Here is a 25,318-nt window from a genome sequence, read left to right on the forward strand (position 1 = left end):
AATATGACTTTTTGGAACGAAAATGAACACTGATGACAGTATCTAACAATGACAGGCACTCAGATGCACCCCCTCCCATAGTAAGATATTTGACTTTTTTTTTTTAAGATTTTATTTTATTTATTTATTTGACACAGAGAGAGAGAGAGATCACAAGCAGGCGGAGAGGCAGGGAGAGTGAGAGGAGGAAGCAGGCTCCCCGCTGAACAGAGAGCCCGATGCGGGGCTCAATCCCAGGACCCTGGGATCATGACCTGAGCCAAAGGCAGAGGCTTTAACCTACTGAACCACCCAGGCGCCCCGATATTTGACTTTTTGAGGGGCTTTTTAGAAGCTGTGTGACCCAAATGATTTTACTCATTATTCAATTGTTCTGTCCTTAAATATGTCTTCCAATTTTAGGGAAAGAAAAATGACTTTTCCTCTACTCTTCTGAGTATTCGGCTGAGATCCCTGTAATAAAAGACAGTTTTCCCAAGAGAAAAACACAGACTTTTATTAACATTGCTAAAGAACAAAAATTCAACTGAGTAAATTTAAAAGTCAAATTGGCTTTATTCAATGATTCACAGGGCAGGTAGCATCCCACCAGGCAATAGAAAGGCATTCTGGGGAGCTATAGAAAAGAAAAGGCTTTTAAAGGTGAAAGGTGGCAGAAAAAAAGAAACTATTAGCAGCTAAGAATGCATTGTTTCAGGCAAGGTCATCTTTCTAAAGGGGCGGGCCTATTGGGTGGATTATATCACTAGCAGACTAGGTTAATTGCACTTGGCTAAAGGTTACATTCGGGGGATGGCAGTGGGACTCCAGGGGAGTGAGATTGTGACGAGATTAGGTATTAAATCTTGGTTTGCTGATGTGGGGTTTACTCAAGTGACTCCATGTGGGGCTTGCTGTCTCCTTTCTAACATGTGTACCTCGTGTACATATGGGAGCCACACTGCAGACAACCAGGAACCCCCAAGGTGCCTTAAAAATACCATTTAAATACTGTCTTCCGCTTGTCAGGGAGCAAGAATTCCTGTCCCCTTCAAGGGTCCTTCCAGCTGGACTAAGAATCCAAGTGACTTGAGAAAGATTAACAGGAGAAAAGTCTAATTTAATAGCATTTGTACAGGGAATCCACACAGACCTGGAAATTCCAAAGACAGGCAAAAGAAGGTATATATCTCATTCTGAACTAAGATGGCATCTGGGATTTTGGAGGGAAGGGATGACCTTCATGAGGTAGTAAGAAGGGCGGGTGTTCCGTAATTACATGTTTGCCCTGCCATAGAGATGTTATGCCCAAATTTTCACGTCTGAGAGACTACCGAGGAGCCAACACTGATGTAATCACACGAGGGTTTATTTGACAAGATTAAGCTTGGGCCCAAGTATACCCGACACAGCGGAGTAGGGACTTGGACCCCGAGGTGACATGCTTAAGCTTGGGCCCAAGTATACCCGACGCAGCAGAGTAGGGGCTTGGACCCTGAAACAGATTACAGTCAGAGTTTTTAAAGACTGAGTAGGGGTGGATTTGGCAGTAGGTGATTGGGCCACAATCGCATCCCTATGTTCTTGTGATTTTTTACAGTGTTAAGTTGTCCTATTTCTGACATGATTTATTACAACGTCAAGCTATCCTACTCCTGACATGACTTATTACCTCGTTACGCTATCCTATTCCTAATTAGTTTTTGGTATGGTGTTTTGTTTTCAAAACTTGGTCAGTCTTCCTGGAGCCAGGGGTCCTTTACCCCTCATGAAGGCCAAAGATGGCTGCTGGGGCCAAGATGGATGTACTTGATGTCAAGACTAGACTTGAGGTGGGTACAGCCTTGGTTTTTTTTGCCTCCACAAGAGATTGGTCCCTCGGAAAACGTTTACCTCTGTTAATAACCCTCTTCTGGGAATGACCCCAATTTAGATTTTTCTAGGTACCTATGGGAGGGACAAAAGTTTCTCTTGAGCCCACAGGGTCTTTATTGTCTTCAGCTCAGAATAATTTCAGCAAAAAGGCCCATCTTTGGGGCTTCCTACCCTCGGCCCTTATAAGCCTAGCACAAAAGGTGAGGGGAAGTTAGTTATGGGAAGCTTACCAGGAAAACAAGAATCAAGTTTGTTAGGCAGATTTAAGTTGGGGCCCTCTCCACTGATAAAGGTCTAAAGCTGCCTACTGGTGTTGCTGGGTGAACTGGGAGACCTGGGCCCTGAGGTCTGGACCCAACCTATATCAAAGATGTCGCTGAAGGCTCTTGATCTCCTCACGAGAAAGAATTCAAGGGCAGACGCAACAGAGTGTATGAGAGGTACAAGCAGGAAAGTTTATTGAAACCAAAGAACACTCAGGATGTGAGAGAGCATGGTGAGCTCAAAAGGAAGAACCATGCGTCCTGGAGTTAGGGTTTCTTTCACTGACAGTTGTTAACCAGCGGGCAGAATAGTCATTACTTGAGGCCGGAAGCAGGGTTTCTTCACCCGGTCTGGGGTTACCGGTCGTGGCGCCGCCATCTTGGGCCTGTCTGGTGGGATCCGGCTTCTCACGCTGCCCGGACCTGCCTCTGATCTGCCGCACAGCCGCCGTGGCCTCCTCCTTGATGGCCCGCATCCCGTTAGAGCCTAAATTAACTGCCCACCCAGACACTGGGATTAACCTTTGTCCCTCCTAGTAGAGAGGGAAGGAGGGACAGCTTTGTAAATCTGCTTCCTGCTTTTAGGCGATTAAGCGGAAAGACAAAGAGCGTTTCTTCTCTCTGCTTCATCTCAAACGCCTTCAGCTCAAAATCAACCTTAGGTCAGAGTGGAATATTTTGGGGTGGCCTATTAAGCTATCTTTTAATACCTAATGCTAATATTTGTATTTATTAGTACAGTATTAGGTCTGTATTAATAAAAAAATCTGAAATCTGCATTATATTTCTAAATGATACACAGAATATTTCTAAACAAAAGTTTTAAACAAAGGAAAGCTGTCTCTTTACCATACTTTTAAGGCTTTTTTCCCCCTAATGTTCTGGATTAATGTAATTGAGCACTTTTTCCTATATTTGTAGATATTCATATATCCCTTACAGACAATTTGAATGATCTACTCATTTCAAGTTCCATAGGCTTGGTGAGGATTTTTTATAATAGTGCAGAGAAATGATAAGAAAACCATGTGGGCGTTGTAGGGAGATTAGGAGGAGAGGAGACAGAGGCAAGAGGAGGGAAGGATGGTTACCAGTCCTTCCTTTAGCCTGATGACCTGCCCTTGCCTTGGCTGGATTCTGCTCCTTCCCCCTTACAGTCCCTAATCAATTTATTTGCAGGCTGCAGCCCGAATCAAAGAGGACTAGGAGGCCTGGTTTCTCTCCTGTGGAATAAAGCAAACTGGAAGACACTGACCGCAGCGACCGTTTTTTAGAAATAATACACAAAATAAACACTGAAAACCTGTACCATTGTAGGGGAACTCATGTGCGAGTTCATTCCCCTGGGAATCACAGATAGACACTGCACCACGTGGCTCAGTCAGTTAAGTGCCCGACTCTTGATTTTGGCTCAAGTCATGATCCCCTGTTGTGGGATCGCACCCAGCCCTGGGATTTGCACTCAGCATGGCGTCTGCTTGTCCCTCTCCCTCAGCAACTCCCTGGCTCTCTTCTCTCTCAAATACATAAAATCTTAAAAAAGAAACTGCACCAGGTGAGTTGTCCCACAAAGGAAACTTTATCTGCAGCAAATAAGGAGACCACAGGGAATAACTTCCAAAACCATGACTCCCCAGGCAAGGGTGAATGGGTTCCTTTTATGTAGGGTTAGGGTGAATATGTAGGAAGATGAGCCTTGTCCTTGTATGTATAGGCAGGCATAGCCTCACATGTGCCTTAAAAAACATGCCTCGACTCACATTGTGTGTTATGGAAATGAGCCTTGTGCTCCGTGGGCAGATTTTAGTATGATAATGAAGTACAGGTCACTGTAAGTCACTCCGTGGGTCACTCACTGGTCCACCCGCACAGGTCGGAGTCCTGATTAATTCAAACTGGTCTGGGTGGTCTGGTCGGTTGTTAATGCTTAAAGGGTAGGTTCACTTTCCATCACGGGATACTGCTCCTGGGGTCAGCTGCCGGAGCTAAGAGATCAGCTGGAAAGAAGAGCTTCAGGATTATGTGGGACAAACATCAATGAGTACAAGCAGGTGGGCAGCAAAGGTCAGGTCTTGGGGCCTAGCAGATGACATTGTCACTTTCCTCCTGGAGTCCGTCACTTTCCTGCCAATATTCCATCTGGCAAAGGATGAGAAAACCAAATTCTCCATTGAAAATTTGGTTAAGGGGGCACCTGGGTGGCTCAGTAGGTTAAAGCCTCTGCCTTCGGCTCAGGTCATGATCCCAGGGTCCTGGGATCGAGCCCCACATCGGGCTCTCTGCTCAGCAGGGAACCTGCTCCCCCCACCCCTGCCTGCCTCTCTGCCTGCTTGTGATCTCTGTCTGTCAAATAAATAAATAAAATCTTTTAAAAAAAGAAAAGAAAAGAAAATTTGGTTAAGGGGTACCTGGGTGGCTCAGTCGGTTAAGCGGCTGCCTTGGCTCAGGTCACGATCTCAGGGTTCTGGGATGGAGCCCCATGTCGGTCTCCTTCCTCAGTGGAGAGCCTGCTTCTTCCGCTCTCACTGCCCCTGCTTGTGTTCCCTCTCTTGCTGTGTCTTTCTGTGTCAAATAAATAAAATGAAATCTTTTAAAAAAGAAAAAGAAAAAGCTTTGTATTTTTACAAAATAATATACTGTAGGTTTATAAATAAATAAATGCCTTTGGCTATTAATTTCAGAAACTATAAAAAGAGCCTGACCAACTTTTCAGATATCCATCCATTGCTACCTTCTATCATGACTAGTGTTATGCAAGTATCCATTAAATCAGATGAAGAGGGAGGCTACTGGTTGGTGGGAATTTTACTGATTTTTAAAGTAGAGAGAGTAAGGTCTGTAAAAGGTATTTCAATCAACTAATGTTGGGGAAATATAAGGAAAAAAAAGTTTTTTTTAAGATTTTACTTATTTATTTGACAAAGAGAGACATAGAGAGAGAGCTCAAGCAGGGGGAGTGGGGGAGGGAGAAAGCAGGCTTTCCTCGGAGCAGGGAGCCTGATGCGGGTCTCCGTCCAAGGACCCTGGAATCATTACGTGAGCTGAAGGCAGATGCCTAAAGACTGAGCCACCCAGGTGCCCCAAGAAAACAATTTTATTGTTCAATAAGCATAAAGCCAGAATATTAGGCTCATCACTGGCAATCTTCTAAAGAGATGGCAAAGACAAAGAAATCTCACTTTTTTTAGAGCTAATCGGATACAAACCTTTATTTCAGGTAGGATTTGCAATGTAGTCTCAGATACCAGCTGAAGTTAAATTTCCTTTTCAAGAAACTGGCAAGTAGAGTACTGTTTTCCTTGATGATTACATTTCAAAGTAAAGGAGTCAAAGATCCTTGAGGAAAGTTCCTGAGTTAAGAGGCTGGCCAAAGGCTTATTTACCCATCAGAAGGATTTACGTACATTTGGAAAGGATAGAGAAAGAAATTCTGAAAGAGAAAAAGGGAATAGAGGGACCTTCAGAGAAAAGTCAGTCTCTTATCTTCCATTTGTATTTGCCCTTAAACTAAACTATGCTATCCCTCCCCTCTATTAAAATATACTGATTTTGCCTCCCACTATCTGAATCAGTATTGTTTCTTCAAGTGTTTGGCAAGTTTTCTTTTATTGCAACATAAATGCAGAAAAAAAACTCAATATTTTAATGACATTTAGAAATTCTTTTTAGTTATTTTATGAAATTTAAATGGAATACTTTGGAAATACTGTAATGCAACATCTCTAAAAGTAAGTCATTGAAATAAAGGATAGCAAGAAAATAATTGGATAACAAGGGGATTCCATGCTAATTCTGAAAATAGTGATTAAAATTTCTCAGAATTTAAGCAATATTGTATATGTATTTATACTACATATATTTAACTAAGTATATCATTGTATTTATATTTATTATATATATTTAACTAAGTATATTCTTTTAATAAAGAATTTCTTAGGGGCGTCTGGATGGCTCAGTCAGTTAAGCGTCTACCTTCAGCTCAGGTCATAATCCTGGGGTCCTGGGATTGAGCCCCATATGTGGCTCCCTGCTCAGTGGGGAGTCTGCTTCTTCCTCTGTCTGCTGCTCCCCTTGCTTGTGCTCCCTCTCTCTCTCTGACAAACAAATAAAATCTTAAAAAAAGAATAAAATTTTTTTTCTTAGACCAAAGTATAGTTTCTTTTCCCTGAATTTGAATTTTCTACTTGTTTGTTTATGACAAATTAATTGCTCTTGTAGTTAATTAAAGTTTTAGAAAGTTTTTTTAAAATTGTATTTATCTAGGAAAAAAAAAAAAGACCACTACTGAGATACACTGAAAGACCTAGTATGATGGAGAAATTCAGTATTTTTCAGGTTAGGAGGGCACAATATTCCAAAGCTAATAAATTTACCATAATAAATGTACAGCCAAATACTAAGATATTTTTCAATGTTTCAAATAATTATAATACTTCAGCAGTACACACAGACTGATCAACAGAACAGTGAGAATTCAAGAAATAATTTTAAGTGAACTTTTCCATATATAAACAATTTCCTCAAACCAGTGGAGAAAATATATGTTATACTGATTAGCCAGCCTGTTAACTTTTTAAAAATTAATGCTCTATACAAGAAACCAAGTCTGGATTATTATAGTTTTAAAAATTTTCTTAAATGGTTCTACTCATTATGAGTAAAATATAATAACTGTTTTTGAAAATGAAAATTGGTAGCCCTTTGGCAGTGGAAGAGAATTTAACCATATCCCTGGAAGATCTTTAAATTCTCTATTCTATTAGCACATCGTGTTCCACTTCTAGGAAGTTAGTGTTTGGAACATATCCTCCCCCCCCCCCCATAACAAGGAGAAAAACCTTTACAAAATGGTATAAGCTAATGCAAATACTGTTAGTAAAAGAAAATGCATGCATATATATGCAGATAAAAACAGCATATTTTATTCTTTTTCAAACGTATCCTCTACAGTGTTAAAGTTGTGTTGTTTCATGAGGGTGGGACAAGAGAAAAGAAGAAACAAAGAGCCTTAGGTCTTGAGGCTACACTCGGTGAACAAAAGCAAGCACCCTAGCAGCAGGCTGTTCCTTTCCAGATCCCCTCCTCCAACCCAGAGGGACTTCCCGCCACAGTCTTCCGGTTTTCACTCCGGTCCGCAGAGGTTACCGATAAAAAGGAGCTGCGCGGCCTGGAGGCAGTTTTCTGCTTTCACGCTTGCGAGGATGTCTGGTCGTGGCAAGGGCGGGAAGGGCCTGGGCAAGGGGGGCGCCAAGCGCCACCGCAAGGTGCTGCGCGACAACATCCAGGGCATCACCAAGCCCGCCATCCGGCGGCTGGCCCGGCGCGGCGGCGTCAAGCGCATCTCCGGCCTCATCTACGAGGAGACCCGCGGGGTGCTCAAGGTGTTCCTGGAGAACGTGATCCGCGACGCCGTCACCTACACGGAGCACGCCAAGCGCAAGACGGTCACGGCCATGGACGTGGTCTACGCGCTCAAGCGCCAGGGCCGCACCCTCTACGGCTTTGGGGGCTAAAGACCAAAGTAACCTTGGATTCCTGTTACTCACCAAAAAGGCCCTTTTTAGGGCCCCCAAGTTTTCCCTGGAAGAGCTTTAGTACTTGGCTACAAATGGGTCATTTCGGTAGAGCCGCTGTGTAAGCTTTTAAAGCCGTCTTGGGGTAGTTCTTAATGCCAACAAAGTGACCAGAGGCCCAGGTACTCTGACTTTGCTGACCTGAATTCCTGCTGACCAACCTTTCTTCGCTACGACATAGGAATCGCAGGGAATCTGGTAGATTCTGGATCATTAGTCTAACCCAAAGTCTCAAGACTGTGGAGGTCTTAGATCTAAAGGGCCGCACCCAACACTAATTTTCTGTTCTTTTGAATTTAGACCTTAATGTCAGGGTGAAGGGTATAAGCAAAGGGATAAGATCCACACATCAGTCACCTTAAAAAATGCGGTGATTGGTTAAACGGAGCTGCAGGGAGCTCTAGCAAGGGTCTTGAAAATGTATTGCTCCTCTACACTGTAGGACCTAGGTAAAACATTTTTAAGTAGGCATCTCTATGCTGGAAGTTTTTAAATTGCTGTATTTCCCATTACAAATCACACTGCTATGGGCGTTGTACACAGCTGTACCCTTCTCTGTGCAGATCTAGGAGGGGCGTTGCTTAGTAAGGGGATCTGCATTTTGAACATGAAATGAGCAACTTGTGTTCCAGGGTTATTTTTTTTGTTTTATACCTCCATACTCCACAAGTACTGAGTTCCTGTTACTCCCCATCTTCAACATTTCACTAGTGCAGACTAATTTTCTGCCAGTTCACATTTGCTAAACTAAATCTCATGTATTTAAGTTGCATTTCTCTGGTTATAATGAAGTTGTTTAGTTTCTTACAAGCTTTTTGGCTATTTTGGAGTCATGTTTAATAATGTTGGGTTTATAGTTTCAGTAGTTTTTGCAAATGATGCCTGTTCATATAGGGGTTATTTCCATCTCCCTTAATTCGCCAAAGAACTGCAGGCATAAGTAGACCAAAAAATTGAGGCTGCTTATCTCATTTGGGCTGGAGAGTAAGGCTTTTCTGAAATTACTGATAACAGACTGGTCTTCCTATTTTAATAAGCAATGATTGATTAACCAAAAGCCTAAAATTTGCAAGGCACTGTAACAGACAAAGGTAGAGTGAAAGAGAAGAAACCATGCCTATAATAAGTTAATTCAAATTTGTGCTAAATGCTTTCCATGGATTCTTATGTAATAATCTTCTGAGATAGATTTTATTATTTTAAATTGGCAAAATATATGTGCTGACAGCCAAGTCAACCAAGTCACAAATGTTATATTCTATAACCCAAACCTGTAATATTTTTAACCATTCTCTGGGTAGCTAGAGAAGCCATCACAGAGAGTGGGTTGCAGTCCTGGTCCTTTCTATGGTGCAGAACTGAGGAGAGCTTCTGGACAGGTACAAGATGTGCCTCTATCCCAATCTGATCCAATTATTCCAGTCTTTTCTACAGTAAGTCTGACTGGGACTGAGAAAGTCACTTATTCTCTCACTCTGTTCACACAGATTTCATACTGGCTCTGGAGAGCACAGAATTTAGCAGCTGAAATCACAAAGTTCAGATCAATGTTCTTGTACAAATAGGCAAACAGTTGCACAGACTTTAATTTGCTCAAATTACCAGAGGCACAGGATTCCACTTGTTATGTGTCCTTGTTTTTCCCCATTATACCACCTACCACTTATTAGCTCTCTAGCCATATGTATAACAAACTAGTAAACTAGCCGCGTATCTTTTTTTGTGAGCTCCAGTATTCCATTTTTTTTATTCGGGAGAAAAGCTGTCTACTTGCAGACCTTCCCCCCTCCCCACCCCACGATGGTCTGCCAGGCTCCCGATCCCTTGCGGGCTGGAGAGGCCAACTTTTTAAAGCTTGAGGAGAGCAACGCTCTGTCAACTTAATGCCCCTTCGGCCATTGCAACCGCCTGGGACAGGAGATGGCGGCTGAGCGACAAGGCGGATTTTGGTTAATCACTGGGGTCTAAATTTACTAATACATAAACGCAAACTGGAACAGCAACGGAGAAAGGCCACAAGACCCAGGCTGTTAGGATTTAAACAGGAAGCCACTCTCGCACACAACCAAAGGATACGCTTTCACGCCAGAGATAGGAATTCTTTGTGCTCACACACAGTACACACTCGCGTTAACGTCCCTTAAGGTTCCGGCTTACAACATACGGCGACAGACGCCGCGCGGTACATCGGTTCCTTCCGGCCAAAGGCAGTTACGAACACAGCGCGCGTTACTCAGAGCAATGGAATCCGCACAGCCGCCTCGGGGTAACTGCCTGGAACTGAAGCCTCGATCCCGGCCAAGTATTTGCAGCTCTTTCACCGACAACTTAGTGGCTCTGAAAAGAGCCTTTGGGTTAAGTCTAAATGTGCTTACTTGACGAGGTTACTTGGCGCTGGTGTACTTGGTGACGGCCTTGGTGCCCTCGGACACGGCGTGCTTGGCCAGCTCCCCGGGCAGCAGCAGGCGCACGGCCGTCTGGATCTCCCTGGACGTGATGGTCGAGCGCTTGTTGTAGTGCGCCAGGCGGGACGCCTCGCCCGCGATGCGCTCGAAGATGTCGTTGACGAACGAGTTCATGATGCCCATGGCCTTGGACGAGATACCCGTGTCGGGGTGCACCTGCTTCAGCACCTTGTACACGTACACCGAGTAGCTCTCCTTGCGGCTGCGTTTGCGCTTCTTGCCGTCCTTCTTCTGCGCCTTGGTCACCGCCTTCTTGGAGCCCTTCTTCGGGGCCGGCGCCGACTTGGCGGGCTCAGGCATGATTCGGAAAAAATGCCCAAAACGCTGAGGTGAAAGAGAAAAAATGAAAAAAAGAATGTGAGCCTAGTGCGACTAGTTCCTTTTATACAGAAACCTTATGCAAATAAGGTGTAAATTACGGTCCTGTGTCTGATTGGTGGCCATTCAAGGCAACGTCAGAAGTTAGTGCTGCCCAATCAGAATGCAAGGATCCCAGAGCTGCACTTCCATTGGTTAAAAAGAAGCTGCAATCTTAACCAATGAGAAGCCTTCTTTTTCGCGCTCAACGGGGGTTATAAAGAGTGCTCGGGTGGGCCTTCAGTCTCGGCAGTTCCTTCCAGTGTGGTTGGACTTGCTATGTCTGGACGCGGGAAGCAGGGCGGCAAGGCGCGCGCCAAGGCCAAGACGCGCTCGTCGCGGGCGGGCCTGCAGTTCCCGGTGGGCCGCGTGCACCGCCTGCTCCGCAAGGGCAACTACTCGGAGCGGGTCGGGGCCGGCGCGCCGGTGTACCTGGCGGCCGTGCTCGAGTACCTGACGGCCGAGATCCTGGAGCTGGCGGGCAACGCGGCGCGCGACAACAAGAAGACGCGCATCATCCCGCGCCACCTGCAGCTGGCCATCCGCAACGACGAGGAGCTCAACAAGCTGCTGGGCCGCGTCACCATCGCGCAGGGCGGCGTGCTGCCCAACATCCAGGCCGTGCTGCTGCCCAAGAAGACCGAGAGCCACCACAAGACCAAATAAGGAGGAGCGAGGTTAGGGACATTGAAAACCAAAGGCTCTTTTCAGAGCCACCTACCATTTCAAAGAAAAAGCTGATACACTTGATCTGCACTTTGGTTTTGTGGGGGTGAGTAATACCGTCAAGTGTTTTAGGAGGAGCAACCCGACTGGTAATTCTAGACGTAGTCAGACCTACAGGAAGGCTAACTTGAAGATCGTTCAGGGAGGAGGCAAAGAGGCTCAGGAAAGTTTGCTATATACTTAGAAAAGGAGCCAAACGGGCAAGTCTCTGAGCCCATTTTAATGAGGGTCTTATCAATTACTGGTTTTAAGCAGCCAAAAGTAAAGCTAGAATGCATTGACTATTGTCCCAGGATAATCTAAGCAATCTGAGTATAGTAGAGTTCTCAGAAAGGACCGCTTGACTTAAGTGGTCTAACTATAATCTTCACCAGATGTTGTAATTGTTAGTGGCCGTTTCCATTTTCTTTAGGATTTCACTCTGAAGGGAGTTAGTCTGATATTGATTAAAGATACACAGAATGTACTGAAGCCCACGTTAGTAAATCCTTGGTCCTATTTCTTTGGAACACATGTATTTGCTTAATTCACTCAGCTCAGGACACAACAGTGGGTGCAATCTAGAATATCTGCCTCTGGGAGCAACTTCCAGCAGGGGAGACAAACATAAATAGGTAAGGTGATAAGTATCCTATGAAGAAAAGAGAGAAGCTACAGAGCATAAGGGGGACTCCTACTTTAGATAAAGGGTAACTGATCAGAGACCTACATAAATCAAAAGAGAGGAGCCAGGTAGGTATTAGGGGAGGAGAATTCCAAGTAGAGGGAACTGAAAATGCAAAGGCCTTAAGACAGAAAGCATGTGGAAACAGCCTGCAGGCTCTGAAGGCTATGATGGAAAAGCAGGAGGTGGCAGCACAATATAGGACTTTGTAGGGTATGTAAATTAATGTGTATGAGTGTTCAGAAACAACAGCAATCCTGAGCTCTGAGGTAATAAATTTGATAATACAAATCAGGTAGATGTGAAAATCTATGGACTCCAACCCATTTTAAAACCAAACCAAAAAAAAAAAAAAAGATACTAAAAGTAAAACTAACTTTATCATATAGCTCACAAAGAGCTAGGAGCTCACACTTTATACTTCAATACGCACAGATTTATTTGCTACTGAATGGAAGGGAGAAAATTTCCTCTGTCCGAGTTCCTTCTAGCAGGACTAAGAATTAAATTGACAGGAAACAGATTAACAGGAGAAAAAAAATTTATAGTGTGCATGGAGAGGTCCAGTAATGAAATTGACACCTGAAAGAATGATCAAAGCAGGCAGTTTTTATACATTTTAGACAAAGAGGAAAAAAAATTGTGAGGATTTGACAGGATAAAGAAAACAGATATTTGGGAGCCTGAATTAGTTAGAAATTCTAATTAAAAGTTGGGTTTAAGTAGTAGATTAGTAAAGAAGTAAAGTTTGTTTCTACAGCTTTCTTGGCTCTCGATTTCCTATCTCTGGTGATAAGGATATCTTACATCTCAGCCCTGGGAGGGTGACTTGAATAGAGGAGATTTATTTCCTGCTTTCAGTGTGATGTCCTTGCGCCTGCAGTTTCCCAAGTAGCTCCCATTCAAGATAATCACTGTGCCATTGTGATACACTTTAGGACAGCCTGCCCTGGGCCCTTACACTACTCCTAGTCTTTGTGTGCAGAAGCCCTATTGAATAAAACAAGAGTAAAACGTAGGAGACCCAGGAAAAAGATTATGGTAGCATAGCCACACAGGTCATGTCCTCTGGGAGCAGATGCCCTGATGGAGTTTGGGGCACAAAATGTGATTAGGGGCCAACAGCTGTGAACGGAGGAAGAGGAACAAGGATGGGACAGAAGAGGATGGCAGACTGTGCTACAAGGCAGACAAATGTGGGAGCTCTGATGCCTGGGTTGCCTACCAGTGATGCCCCATGTCAGGCAAAAACTCCCCTGGGCCAGTCTTTATAGCCTCACTTTGCTCTGTCCGTACTGTGGGCTGCCATGGACAAGGGTGTGACCTGGAGTGGGGCGGTAGGGAGCTCAGCGGCTGCCCAGCTCCAGACCACAGTCACTCTGCAGCTGGGCTGCAAGCCATTCCTGGTGGGGGTGGGGGGTGGGGGGGTGGGGGACGGACTTTGGACATTTTTATGTCTCTGACATACATTAACATGAATATAAGTATCAAAGTTATGTCAATGATGGTATTTGAAAAACTTACTTTTTACTACTTTCATTGGGGAATTCAAAAGGGATGTGTTTTCTTTTTAGAGAAATGAGAAAATCTACAGACTTTCTGAAAATCTTTAGTAAGGTTATATCCTCCTGTAAGAATCTTATATGTTTACATCCTTGCAAATGGAAGGTGACATAAACAATTGTAAGGACTCTGAGAGGAGCTTTCTTCCACTGGCCTGCTGTCCGTTCTCCAGATGCAGCAAATCACTTCACGTATCCACTACTGGGAAAAAAAATCCAGCTTTGCAGCATTTAATGGTGAAAGCTCCGAAATGAATAGTTGAGGCCCAGACGAGAGGAGAGTGAGCCATTAAAGAGAGGTTTTAAGGGCAGAATCCCCATGATGAGATTTGAGATTAGCACTCTTAATAAGAGACCAGAACACCTTCCCCCGCCCCAGCCCACAAACAAATCACGTGAGCACACGGGGAGATGGGGACCCCTACAAGCCAGGAGACAGGTCCCGAGCAGACACTGAATCTGTACTTCCCAGACTCCGGAACTGTGAGAAATAACTGAGTGGCTGGGTGAACTGGGGAGACCCTGGGCCCTAGGGCCTTGACTCAGCCAGAACCAAAGGAGTCCACAAAAGGTTCTCTTTCTTGTGCTAAGGAGGGGTTCAAGGACAGACATGTACACAGGGGACACGTGACAGAAGCCGGAAATTTATCAAAGTGAAAAGTTACACTCTCGAGATATGAGAGCAGGCGGCTCAAGAGGGAAAGAGAGAGCTGTGTCCCCCAGAGACTGGGTTTCTGTCTTTTTTGGACAGTTGTTAACGAGGAGGCAGAATAGTCATTACTGGGGGCCGGAAGCAGGGTCTCTTCACCGGCTCAGGGGTTTCCGGTCCTGGCACCACCATCTTGGGGCTGTCTGGTGGGATCCGGCTTCTCGCGGAGGCTGCTCCGGACAGCCCCTGACCTTCCCCACAGCCGGCCGTGGCCTCCTCCTTGCTGGCCTCCAGGCATCCACTTTGAGCCTCACTAACTATCTGCTTTAACATTTGTTATTTAAGCCATCCGGCCTATGGTACTTGTCATACCCTCCAACAGAGTTAGACAAAGTGCAGTGTTGTTTCTTTAATCCGAATCTCAATTTGTAAGAGATAAATCTGTAAATCAGGGTATTATCTACCCCAACACACAGCCCACACATAACTGCCTTAACTATCTGGTCTTACATACTTTGGTCTAAAGTGTGCAAAACTTGGGTGAGGTTGTTCAAAAGAAGATGTCGGAAGATTTTAGCAGGAGTATCACTATCAGATTTGCACTAACAAATACAAAATGAGAAAGCATAAAACTAGACATAATTATTCAAGTAATGTTTACAGTAGCAGATTCCTGAATATGGGGACCATAGTTAATACATACTTTTTCCCATGTTCGATTCCTTACCCCCTCATCTTCCTACCTATTACTAGATGGAGCTGTTGTAATGCATTGGGGATAAGGAACAATTGTAAGGTCAAATCTAATATTGAATATCAAATCAAATATTTATACCCCAAAGTAACTGCATGATTCAGGTAATTAATAAGGATAAAATCTCAGGAATGCATGTGGTTATGGATAATGAGGACGCTTGACTAAGGACAAAAGAATATAGGCTGGCAGCTTTGACAGGGCTTCACTTACCAGGGAACCTCAGTCCCAGGTGTGCTATTCTAAGCACCTGATAGGAGTTCTGATTATTTACAGGAATGACTGACTGATATCTAGATCCACAATTGGCCATGAGTATATGAATTTAAGATCTCAAGCCTTCCTTGGAATAATACGAAGGAAAATACCAAAAGAACTCTGAGGGTAAAGTTGCTTGTGCAAATGAATATTATTTGACCTATCCAAAGCCAGCCTTCTTTTCATGGTAGAATTGCTAAACTCATTGATATTTTCGTGGAGAGATCATTGCATCTCCTACTTTGTTTGCTCAAAAGTTTACGAATTAATAAAATTATCCGACCAGAACTAGAAAGCATTGTCAGGTATCGGCCTGTCGGATTTGGTCCAGTACCACTGCTGAATAAATCAGGAGGCTCCCGGAACATACTAGTCAGTCTCCAACATATCCTTTCAGTAGATCAGTTTATGTAAAGAGATAATATTAGAGTTGTTCCATCTCTCTCCCTGCGGGAAGGAGTACGGTGTTACAGTGGTCATTTCGCCCCACTCCACCCTCAAGAACTAACCCAGCACTGTTGTCAGAAGCAACTAGAAATCACAGTGAGCTGCCTCTCTTCCCCCAGTGAATCAGGTAGGACAGTGTGGTGGTACCTGGTTTCCGCATCTGATCAAGCCTGCTGTAATCTCCTCTTTGTCTTTTACTACCCAACCAGCGTTTGCACAAAGTGGAGAGAAGTAGAAAGTTTAAGTTTGCAGAAAAGATCAAGAGTTCAGCTGCAGACATACTCGATGGGAAATGTCTGTGAGACATCCAGGGAAGGGGAGGGTCCAACCAAGAGGCTGAACATCACCTTTGGAGTTCGGGGTAGAGGTCTTGGCTGAAACCCCGGAGTGTGGGTACAACCCGATCTAATCCCCCAAGGAAGTGAGAGAAGGTAGAGAACGAGACCGAGGTTTGAGGACTTGGAAAGCATGAAGCATTTTGGCTCTGCCGAGAAGCGTTATCCGGACAGCTGTCCAGGTACTTCTGAGCTCCCTTGCTTGCATTTTCTATGGATCTTCAAAATGCCACAGGCGGCCCTAACCCGGGCATCCCCGTCCACACACAATAAAACCAGGCTTCTGTGTTTGGCCACCGGCTGCTGAGAGACGTTGCTTTCATAAAGCGTGCCCATCATTCATTCTGCGGCCAAGCGATATTCTCGCAGAAATAAAGGTGGGGTTGGCCGGGGGTGGGGGTGGGGCGTCCCGTGGAGCTTCCAGGCCACACCAGCAACCCGCGCTCCTCTCCCGGTTCCAGCCGCCAGAGAAGGCCGGAGAGAGGCCCCGAGGCGGCTGGAGCCCGGGCGGGCAGCTCGGGCTTCGGGCTGAGGCTGGCCCCGCCTCCCGGAGTCCGGGCCTCCAGCAGGTGCGCGCCTCGGGACCCGGGGACCCCCCTCGGCAGGACGGCGCGCCAAGCTGACCCGTCTGGCCCCGGATGGGACCCGGGCAGGTTCCCCTCGCGGCCGCGCCTCTCCAGCCGGGGGCCAGGGGTCGGAGGCCGGAGAATTTGGAAACGCGGCGCGGCTGGGAGCGGCCGGGAGGGCGATGGGTTCGTGCGGTCTCGAAGCCCGGGCAGGGACCCCCGGCGTCGGACAGGTCCATGCGGGCAAACTCACTTCTTCTCCGCTTGGGTTTGCCCGCTCGCAGCGCAGTCCTGGGCGGCGGAGGAGGACGCGGCAGCCCCCCGGGGGGCAGCTCGGAGAAAGGCCGCAGGACCCGCGGGTGGCTTCCGAGCGCCGCTGTAGGTGCTCCTGGGCGGGAGGCCGGCGGGCCCGAGGCGGGCGGCTCCCGGTGGCGCGCCGTGATCGTATAGTGGTTAGTACTCTGCGTTGTGGCCGCAGCAACCTCGGTTCGAATCCGAGTCACGGCAGGGCTTGAGGGCTCCCCTGCGCGACCCCCCTTTTTCCAGCGCGCATCTCCCGAACCCGAGGTGCCGTTCACCCCCTGCCCCGCCTCTGGCGTGCGTCTCTCTGTTTTGGGGTTTCTTCCCCCAACCATTCCCAAGACCCACAGCCCTGGGGACACCGGCTGGAAGTCCCAAGAAGAAACAGGTAATAAAAATAAACCTGGGAATCTTTTCCTTTTAACCGCGAGGGAATAACCGCCAGGGCTGATTGTGGCTATCTTTCCCAGCGCACGAAGGCCTGATTCTGCATCGCACGTGCCAGGTTCGTGGCGGGGCCAGGGAGGAGAAATTGTGAACCTCTGGAGAAAATGGGGAGAACTTTTGGGGGAAAACATGGCTCAGAAGCCTATCTAACCTCTTCACCTTCCAGAGCTTTTTAGAAAGGGACAAGTGGACCGGGAAAGTTGGGTGTAGGGGAGACCCCGCCTTGCAGATTTTGAAGGCTCCACAAATACTGTCTTCTGTCTTCTTTCTCATATTTTTAGCAGCTTTATAAGAAATTTCAGCATGAAGATCAATCTCCAAAAGGCTTCCCTTCTGTAGGCTGAACCAGCCCCCATTCCTTTGCTGATGGTCTGACACAGATTCTGAAACTCGCCCAAGCAAATCTTCAGAGACATTGAGCCTGGGCCAAAGTGTCTTATACTTTGGACGTCATCCTTCTGGTGGCCCCAGCGGTTTCACTCCACTCATCGTGTTGTCCGTGGTCACCGGTATGACCTCTGCCCTTTCACGTGTGTTCTTTCTCCTCAGTTTTCCATGGGCGAGGACAGGAATCAAGTAGGTACTGACCCAGAAGGACCAGTTCCTGTCAATTCTTTTGCCACCAGTGAACAAGGAAAGTCTGATTTAGAACAGAGACAAACCCCTGAATCTTGGAGTTCTCTAGAACACATTTCCTTCTGCTCTTTACTGGCCTGAGGAGCAGGAGGAAGTCAGTGACTACAGCCCAGAGGCTACCTCTTCCTAAGAGGGTTAGGATCCTAAATCTGGCACCGAATTCACCTATAGCGCTCGGTGAGTGATGGACTGAGGAAGACCAGCACTCTGGATTTGCTCAAAAAGGAGAGAGCTCGCTTGGCATGTACCCAGTGGTACTCGGCGCCAAGCACATGTCTATATTTCATATATATTATGCAGCTTGGAATAAGCACCAGCAAATCTGGTATAAACTGAGCAGGGGAATTACATGAGAAAAACTTTGCATTTTCCAGGTATCCTTTTATGAATGCATGAAGAGCGGTCTGGGAGCCTCCTGCACAAGCTGCCAGTGACCTTTGCCAAGAGAAAGCTGCCCTCCTCTGTGGAACTCATGATCTGGTTTCCACACTTCTCTGTGCCTCATCATCGTCATGTCTCAGGGAATGTTAATGAGAATTACCACTTTTTGCAGCTGTTCTAAAGACTTAAGGGCCTAAAATGCAGGATGGCACTAGTTCACGGGGGCGCAAACCAAAAACACGATCAAATAAGCCATTGTTAAAAAGAATAAGAAATTGCATTGCTACTTCTATGGAAGAAGTCTCCGTGCAGCGGTGAGGTTATAAACATGGGCACGAAACTCAGCATCTTTTTTAAATGACTGCCACCTTGGGCTGTTTTGATGGTGACGTGCTTATTTCCACATGGCTGGCAGAGTTTTGCCCATCCTCTGGATTAAGGCTTATTGCAGGATTTCAGCTAGTCTGTTTATGAAGCTGATCATGGCCGAAATGTTGGCCGTAATAGGCTATCAATGTGGGGAAGGCACAGAGAGAGGTCTTGGAGAAAGGCAGATGGTAGAAAGAATGGCCACAAGACAGATTTACGTTCAAGGAACTTTCTTTTAATATGAGCAGAAATCCAGAGGGAGCAGGCCAAGCCAGGGGCCTGGTGGACTCGTTTCTCCCCAGCGCCGCCATCTGTCTATACTCGGACCATACTTGTATCTCCTTTACACCAGCATGGCTGCTCCTATTTTGAAAAGCTTTTCAACAGGAGAAACAAGGGGCTTTTCCTCCAGGACCTCACAAAGAACCTCAATACAGAAAGCTTGAGAAGTGTGAATGGGTGCTGGCCTGGGGGTAAGCCAGGAGGCGAGTAGGAGCTCCCAGCTCCCAGCAATGGTAATCAAGCAGCCCTTCACTTGGTTAAGGAATAAAACTAGGATCTTAACCTCCAGGGGCGCATCCTTACTGCTCTGTGTCCTCCAGCCTCCTTAGTCTTCCCTCCAAGTGTAAGGCCCAGGGCAGACTCCTATGGGCAGAGGCTGGAAAAGGAGCAGGTCAGGTACAGCAGTCTTAAGGAGAAGAGACAGAAATTGTGACTCACGTGGTTTCTGCCTCTCAGCTCTTGGTAGACCCGTGGCTGAGGGTTTCTGGCAGTTCTCCTCCACTGCTTTCGCCAAAATATCTAAAATCTTTGCTTTTCACCTTTTAGCCTGTGATCTACCAATAATTCATTTTTATGTATAAAGTATGGATTTTGTTCCCAAATATGGATAATTGAGTCCGCAATACTTAAAGTTAATAGTTGACCTTGCCCTCTGCCCTGCCCTGCCACCTCTGTCAGACACGAGGGTTTCATTATTTGCTTTGGTCTATATTGTGCCATCCATTCTGTTTCACGGGTTTAGTTATACACTTCTGCAAAAATGCCGTATATATTTGCTATTATCCTTTGCAGCCCCTGTAATACTTACAAGGGAAAGCAGTTCTACCATCTTTTTCTTTTTTTAAAAAATGATTTAGCTTGCCAAAGCTCTCTAGTCCTTCCCCGTATCAGAATCTGTTGGAATTCTGATTGAACTCTCACTTAATATATATTATAATTATAAAGAAACTTTGCATGTTTATTTTATAAAGCTCTAGCTCTCATTAATACGGTGTCACTCTATATTTACTTGAGCAGTTTCTGGCCTTCCATAACATTTTATAACTCTTCCTGTGTAAATATTATACATAATTTGTCAGACTGTTCCTTAGGTATAATTTTTCAAGCCTTATTTTCTGTAGGCTTCAGAATTAAAATTACAAACAGTAGTTAGCAAATGTGTTAAACTCATTTATTGATCTTAAACATTTACCAATTCTCTGTAGATACCCTATCATTTGCATCCAAGAGTTCCTTATTTATTGCTTTTCCTTCCTTATCTATTCCTTCCCAGTTTTAAATCGTCCTCACAGACTACAAACGCTCCTCCCACCTGGAGTGAGTAATGTTATTTTTATCGGCACAGTTTTCGGCAGATCTTATTACTTCAGCCCCAAATTCATCCCCCAGTTACGGATATTTCATTTGGGGCTGTCTACCCTCATCCGAGGTGCTCTCCACTTCCCACCTCCTCGAATTTGTCTTCCCCAGATGTTCCTGACCTCATACAGTCTGGCTCCCTCAGAGCTGTGAACACACCAGGCTCCCGTCACCATGGCCTCTCCCTTGCTCCTCTCCTGTAATGCATTTTTAGCTCGTATTCTCTGTGTCTCCAGTCTCCCTACCTCTCAACTGACATTTCATTTTTTACAGAGATCCCGGGGAAGGGGGTACTACAGGTAAATTGTACAAGGCAATGTACATCTGAAAATGTCTCTCTTTTACATTCCTACTCGATGGATACTCAGGTTTCACAGAGAACCTAGGGCGGACTTCAGCTTCTTTAAGATTGGAAACCACTGCTTTGTTGTCTTCCAGCTTCTGGTGTCAACCTTGACAAGTCCAGGTTGTTCTGCTAACTGATTCTTTTTGTGACTTGTATTTTTCTTCCCTCTCTAGAAGATTTTATGCTCTTTCCTGTTTCCTCAGTAGTCCATTTGACTGAATATTCAGTGATCCCCGACTGCCTAGAATTTTCAGTTTGTTTGTTTTTAGCATTCTGATATGTACCTGATTTTTTGAAGTTTATCTCCTTGCATTTTCCCTATTATTTACTTTAGAAGTAGTGTTATTTAGCTATTACACATCCTCATCTTTTCCTCCACTATAATTTTTTTTCTCCTTCAGCACTAAGTTTTTGCTTGATGTTCCAGAATACCGCACATTTTCTGATCTACTTGTTGAATTTTTCGTTTCTGATCATGTATTTTTGTTTTACAGAAGCCTCTTTCCTTGTGTAGAGAGATAGACCTGTTGCTTCCCTCTTCAATGCTCTGTCCCACCTGAGTACATCAGTTTATTCTTAGCCTTGTTCCATCCACGTAGCCCTTATCCTTCAAGTTGCTTTTTGTTTCTGTGGTTTTAGTACCTTTCTGTCATATAGTCTTCAAATCTGTGACAATTCTGACTTTTCTAATCCTAGCTAAGATCAGGATACTGGAAAGGTGACTGGCAGCTTGGACCCGTTCATGGCACGGGTGCCCCGGGAGGGGAAGTGGCGTTGAAGTGGGCCGGGAAGGCTCAGTGTGTGTTGGCCCGGGTTCCGGCGCAGAACCGCAGCCCCTGGCCGACCCCAGGCCCAGGCTGCACCTGCTAACCCTTACCCAATCCCCTCACCCGGGTGGACAATCGTAGGAATTCCTGCAGGTGAGGCGCTCGCTCTCTCGGTGAGCAGATCTGCTTCTGGAGCCCGCAGGCTTCCCTGTGACCCTCGGGGCGGCTGGACGTGGCAGGAGCAAGACAATTTTTCTGCGACGACCTGATGCTCCGCTCCTGCCGCTGTGCTGCGCAGGAAGGTGCATCTCCCGAACGATCGGTAAGTCTGTGTTCCTATCAGCACTCCCAGAAAGCCTTTACTGGGGGGGGGGGGGGGGAAGGAGAAAAAAGGAGAGAGAGAGAGAAGAAAAAGAAAAGAAAAAGCACTGAAAATAAAACCCAAAACAAACTGGCTGTGCCTTCGAGCCGGGGCAGAAAAAGAAGCGCTGGCGTCACTGGTTCCACTGGGGATCGAACCCAGGACCTTCTGCGTGTAAAGCAGACGTGATAACCACTACACTATGGAACCACAAGCCGACGAATGCTTTCCTGGCCCCATATACAAAAGCTTCTGGACAGACACGTCGAAAAATGTTTTTAATTACCCAGTTGAGGGACAGGTGACTCTATTTAAACACAGGGAATCTTTAACTGCGTCCCGGGCGCGTCTCCAGCGCAGCGGCTGGAAATAGCCTCCAGTAAAGCCATCTGTGAGCGCGCCAGAAAAACTTCGGTAAAACCGCGTTCGCGATGCGTGCCCCCTTCGAGCCCTCCGCGACTGCCCCATACTCACCCCTTCTCTCCCAGGCCGGGTGTTTTGCGGCGCCTACCGTGCCACGCCCCGAGCAGGTGCTGCGGGTTAAAACCCCGCGGGTGCGCACTTTACACCGGAAGTCTCGGCAAAGCCGCGGGGCGGACGCATCTTTAGGTCCCGGACATCACACGCCGAGTGAGCGAGCAGCACTGTCCTGGGCTCCCTTTATTTGTCACTGGGTCAGAGCTGGGGTTCAGCTCAGGATATTTATGCATCAGGATGGGACACAAATACGTGTTTTCAACTCTTGGGGTTCAGAGCATGCCACCCCCAAAATATGCGTCTCTGGCATATTGATAATTTTGAGTTAAAGGCACTCAAAAACCAGCAGGTGGAAGGAAGAGCACTGTGGACCTTCCTTTTTCTTCCTGAAAGCAGGGGGTAGAGTACCCCGTGGAAGGAGCCCCTCCCTGTCCCGGGAGGAAGGAAGGCTTCTTATCGCCAGACCCGGGCCTCCGGGCCGGAGAAAACTAACCCTTATCTTCCTAGTCACCTGTCCACAGTTAACTGCCCTCCCCACCCACCCAACCCTTTGTCTTGTCCGGTTTCACCCCATTGGCTCGACCTACTATGTAGGCAGGGAGCTCTAACTGCTTCTTTGAGCCTTTGTTTATCCTGTGAGGGCCGCCCATCTATGTAAAAATTACTTAATGAAATGTCTGTGTGTTTCTCCTATTAATCTGCTTGATGTCCGTTTGATTTTTAGGTCCAGCCAGAAATGCTAAAAGCGTAGAAGAGAAATTTTACCTCCTTTACACAATCTCTCTCTCCTCCTTCCTCAGACACCGTATGGAAAAGACCGTCTCCTTCAAACTCTGGGCCCTGCTCTCCGGAGCCTTAGTGAAGAGTGAGGAGCCTTTTGAAAGTCAAGTCACGGGTGAGTACCACTAGGCCCAGGAGGTGATGGGTCACATAACCCTTTTGTGTCACCCAGGGTCTTCTCACTTTACATTTTAGCTTAGGATAAAATTCCAGTAGACTTAGAAATGGATGAACTTGGGCAGTTATGCCAAATCCATGGTGGGCTAAGACCATGGTAGAAAGAGCCAATAGTGTACCTATTAAACATGGCCTTGTAGGATTTGTTTCCCAAGCTCTGGTGGTAAGGTGCAGGATTATAGGAGAGAGAAAAATAATAAAATTGTCTCAGTGCAAAATAAAAATTCATAGGTTTTCTGGAATGCAGTTCATACTGAAGATGACAAATTAACAGATAAGATTATTTGCCACAAGCAAGGATTGGACTCATGCAAACTGGAAGTTCAGCACCTTGCCCATTCATCCATCCCAGCAACTTAGAATCTGTCTTCTCATATCTTTCTTGGAAGAACCAAAATATTTGTTTATAGTTTGGGGAACCTAGAATTGACCTTATAGGCCCATGAAACATAGGCCCAGGCTTACAAGAATATAAACAAAAAACCAATCTAGGGAAGGTTATCTGATGGGAAATTCGTAAAATATAATTTGAACAATTGTTTTATTAAAATATATTCTTTCCATGTGATGATTTGTATGGGGTATTAGGAAAGAACTGGATTCTCCCTGACCTTGCAGATAGATATTATGATAGGAAAAATGTATGATTTTATTAAATATGTAATTGTATGAAAATGTGAAAAGGCCACCACACAAGCAACCACACATCTTGGAGACCCTTACCAAACCAAAGCTATGAGAACCAGAAGATAGAGTTTTAATAGATTGTCATATAAAAAACAAACACGCTTATCTAGATGGATAATCTAGATATTATCTAGATGGATACTCAATACTAGGTTGATCAACATCACAAATGTGAAAAAGAAAATGTATACAGCTTTTGTTTTTTAGAGAGAACATTTTTTAACTTAGTAACAGAGAAAGACCCTTAAGCATAACTTTAAAACTACAAACCCTGGGGTGGAAGAGAGGAATCCTTAACAAAATCAAGGATCTGTCATTAAGTTCCTCCACTGACAAGTCAACAGACAGGAAACACATTGGGAGATAATATTGCAAGACCTAAAATTCACAGTAGCCCAATGACCACGATACACAATATACCCCCTGTGCATCAATGTGAAAGACAAACCAACCTCAATAAGAACATGGGCTCATTATAAGAAAAGAGTCAATGTCATTAAGACAGAGTGCCAGTAGCGAACAGACACATAAACAGATGTTCAGAGTCTTTAGAAACCATAAATGCGAATTAAAATAAAAAAAACAGTGATGAGACTCATTACACATGTTAGATTACAAAGTAGAAAGCTGAATAGTGTCAAGCTTGGACAAGGCTGTGTGGACAGGGGGAGTGTGGACTGGAGACTGGGATTAATTAGCCATTCCACTCCTACATCCCAGTGAAATTTGCAATAAAGGGGGTGGGTGAAAAGGAGGTGTTATTTGGAGTTGGGGACAGTGGAGGCAACCTGTGAGTGCACCATTGGGACAGAAGAGAGAAAACACATGCTGAGCCACACATCTGTGGAGCTCCAAGCTGTCCTTGAAAGAAAGGGCATGACATTGTCTGGTTTGGGCAAGTTGGAAGCAGGGTGGCTGAAAATCTCTGCGTCAGTGTGTCCTCATCTCTGCTCGCTTTCTTGAGCCAAATTAGATATAATGGAAGGAAGCATGATAGTCTTGTTCAAATACAATAAACTAGATCAGAAGGTAGCACTGTAGGTGTGTAACCTGGCGGTAGTGGTTACGTCATTGTTTTGTGGGGGGGTTAGGGTAGGGGTTAGGGTGGATTATTTACACTTGCTTTCTTTACCTCCGTCTAGATTACAAATTCTATAAGGAAAGCACACATTTGTGGACAAAATGAGTGAATTAAAGCAGAAACCAAATTAAAAGGTGCTGCAATATCCAATATTTCCTCTAGATGGCAATAGTCACCATGAAATGGGAATTTAACCCTTTTTTTTTTTAATTCGTAATTTTTAAAACCTTGCATTGAAGAATGCATTTCTTAAATGTTGAAGTTTCTGTTTTAGTAAAATCTCAGAAACACAGCTATCTTCCCTTTGCCACAAAATCAAGTAAATTTCTGACAAATTGCTACATTTCACAGAAGATGGTATAAATATGATATAACTGAACATGAATGCAAAAAGG

At 45.5% G+C, this 25,318-nt stretch overlaps 3 protein-coding genes and 2 non-coding genes across 6 annotated transcripts; 3 read left to right on the top strand and 2 right to left on the bottom strand.

Moving 5' to 3' along the window:
- Positions 1-2,604: 2,604 nt before the first annotated feature.
- On the bottom strand, positions 2,605-10,475 carry LOC116870032 (histone H2B type 1-K). Of its 2 annotated transcripts, none has more exons than XM_032861734.1 (2): positions 10,066-10,475; positions 2,605-4,114 (listed from the first exon to the last, which is right to left on the bottom strand). In XM_032861734.1, the coding sequence occupies exon 1, from the start codon at positions 10,453-10,455 to the stop codon at positions 10,075-10,077; it is 381 nt and encodes a 126-aa protein (XP_032717625.1). In that variant the 5' UTR covers positions 10,456-10,475; the 3' UTR covers positions 2,605-4,114; positions 10,066-10,074. The 2 variants fall into 2 exon arrangements, with proteins under 2 accessions (XP_032717625.1, XP_032717626.1); XM_032861735.1 differs by lacking the exon at positions 2,605-4,114 and adding an exon at positions 4,663-4,677.
- Positions 7,312-7,679, top strand: LOC116870040 (histone H4). The gene has a single exon (XM_032861747.1). It carries the CDS (start codon positions 7,319-7,321, stop codon positions 7,628-7,630), a length of 312 nt encoding a protein of 103 aa, XP_032717638.1. The 5' UTR covers positions 7,312-7,318; the 3' UTR covers positions 7,631-7,679.
- A 315-nt stretch (positions 10,476-10,790) lies between the features above and the next one.
- On the top strand, positions 10,791-11,218 carry LOC116870027 (histone H2A type 1-H-like). Its single transcript, XM_032861725.1, has one exon. The coding sequence runs from the start codon at positions 10,792-10,794 to the stop codon at positions 11,176-11,178; it is 387 nt and encodes a 128-aa protein (XP_032717616.1). The 5' UTR covers position 10,791; the 3' UTR covers positions 11,179-11,218.
- Positions 11,219-16,908: 5,690 nt separating this feature from the next.
- On the top strand, positions 16,909-16,980 carry TRNAH-GUG. The gene has a single exon. It is a non-coding gene; the product is annotated as a tRNA-His (tRNA).
- A 4,878-nt stretch (positions 16,981-21,858) lies between these two features.
- TRNAV-UAC lies at positions 21,859-21,931 on the bottom strand. The gene has a single exon. It is a non-coding gene; the product is annotated as a tRNA-Val (tRNA).
- Between the last annotated feature and the right edge of the window lie 3,387 nt (positions 21,932-25,318).

Source organism: Lontra canadensis, unplaced genomic scaffold, assembly GCF_010015895.1.
Source record: "Lontra canadensis isolate GAN:19392208 unplaced genomic scaffold, GSC_riverotter_1.0 scaffold21, whole genome shotgun sequence".
In the NCBI taxonomy this organism is placed as follows: domain Eukaryota; kingdom Metazoa; phylum Chordata; class Mammalia; order Carnivora; family Mustelidae; genus Lontra; species Lontra canadensis.

Bases quoted from the DNA above. Each gene is read 5' to 3' on its own strand.
- LOC116870040 (XM_032861747.1), top strand. From the start codon at position 7,319: ATGTCTGGTCGTGGCAAGGGCGGGAAGGGCCTGGGCAAGGGGGGCGCC.
- LOC116870027 (XM_032861725.1), top strand. From the start codon at position 10,792: ATGTCTGGACGCGGGAAGCAGGGCGGCAAGGCGCGCGCCAAGGCCAAG.
- LOC116870032 (XM_032861734.1), bottom strand. From the start codon at position 10,455: ATGCCTGAGCCCGCCAAGTCGGCGCCGGCCCCGAAGAAGGGCTCCAAG.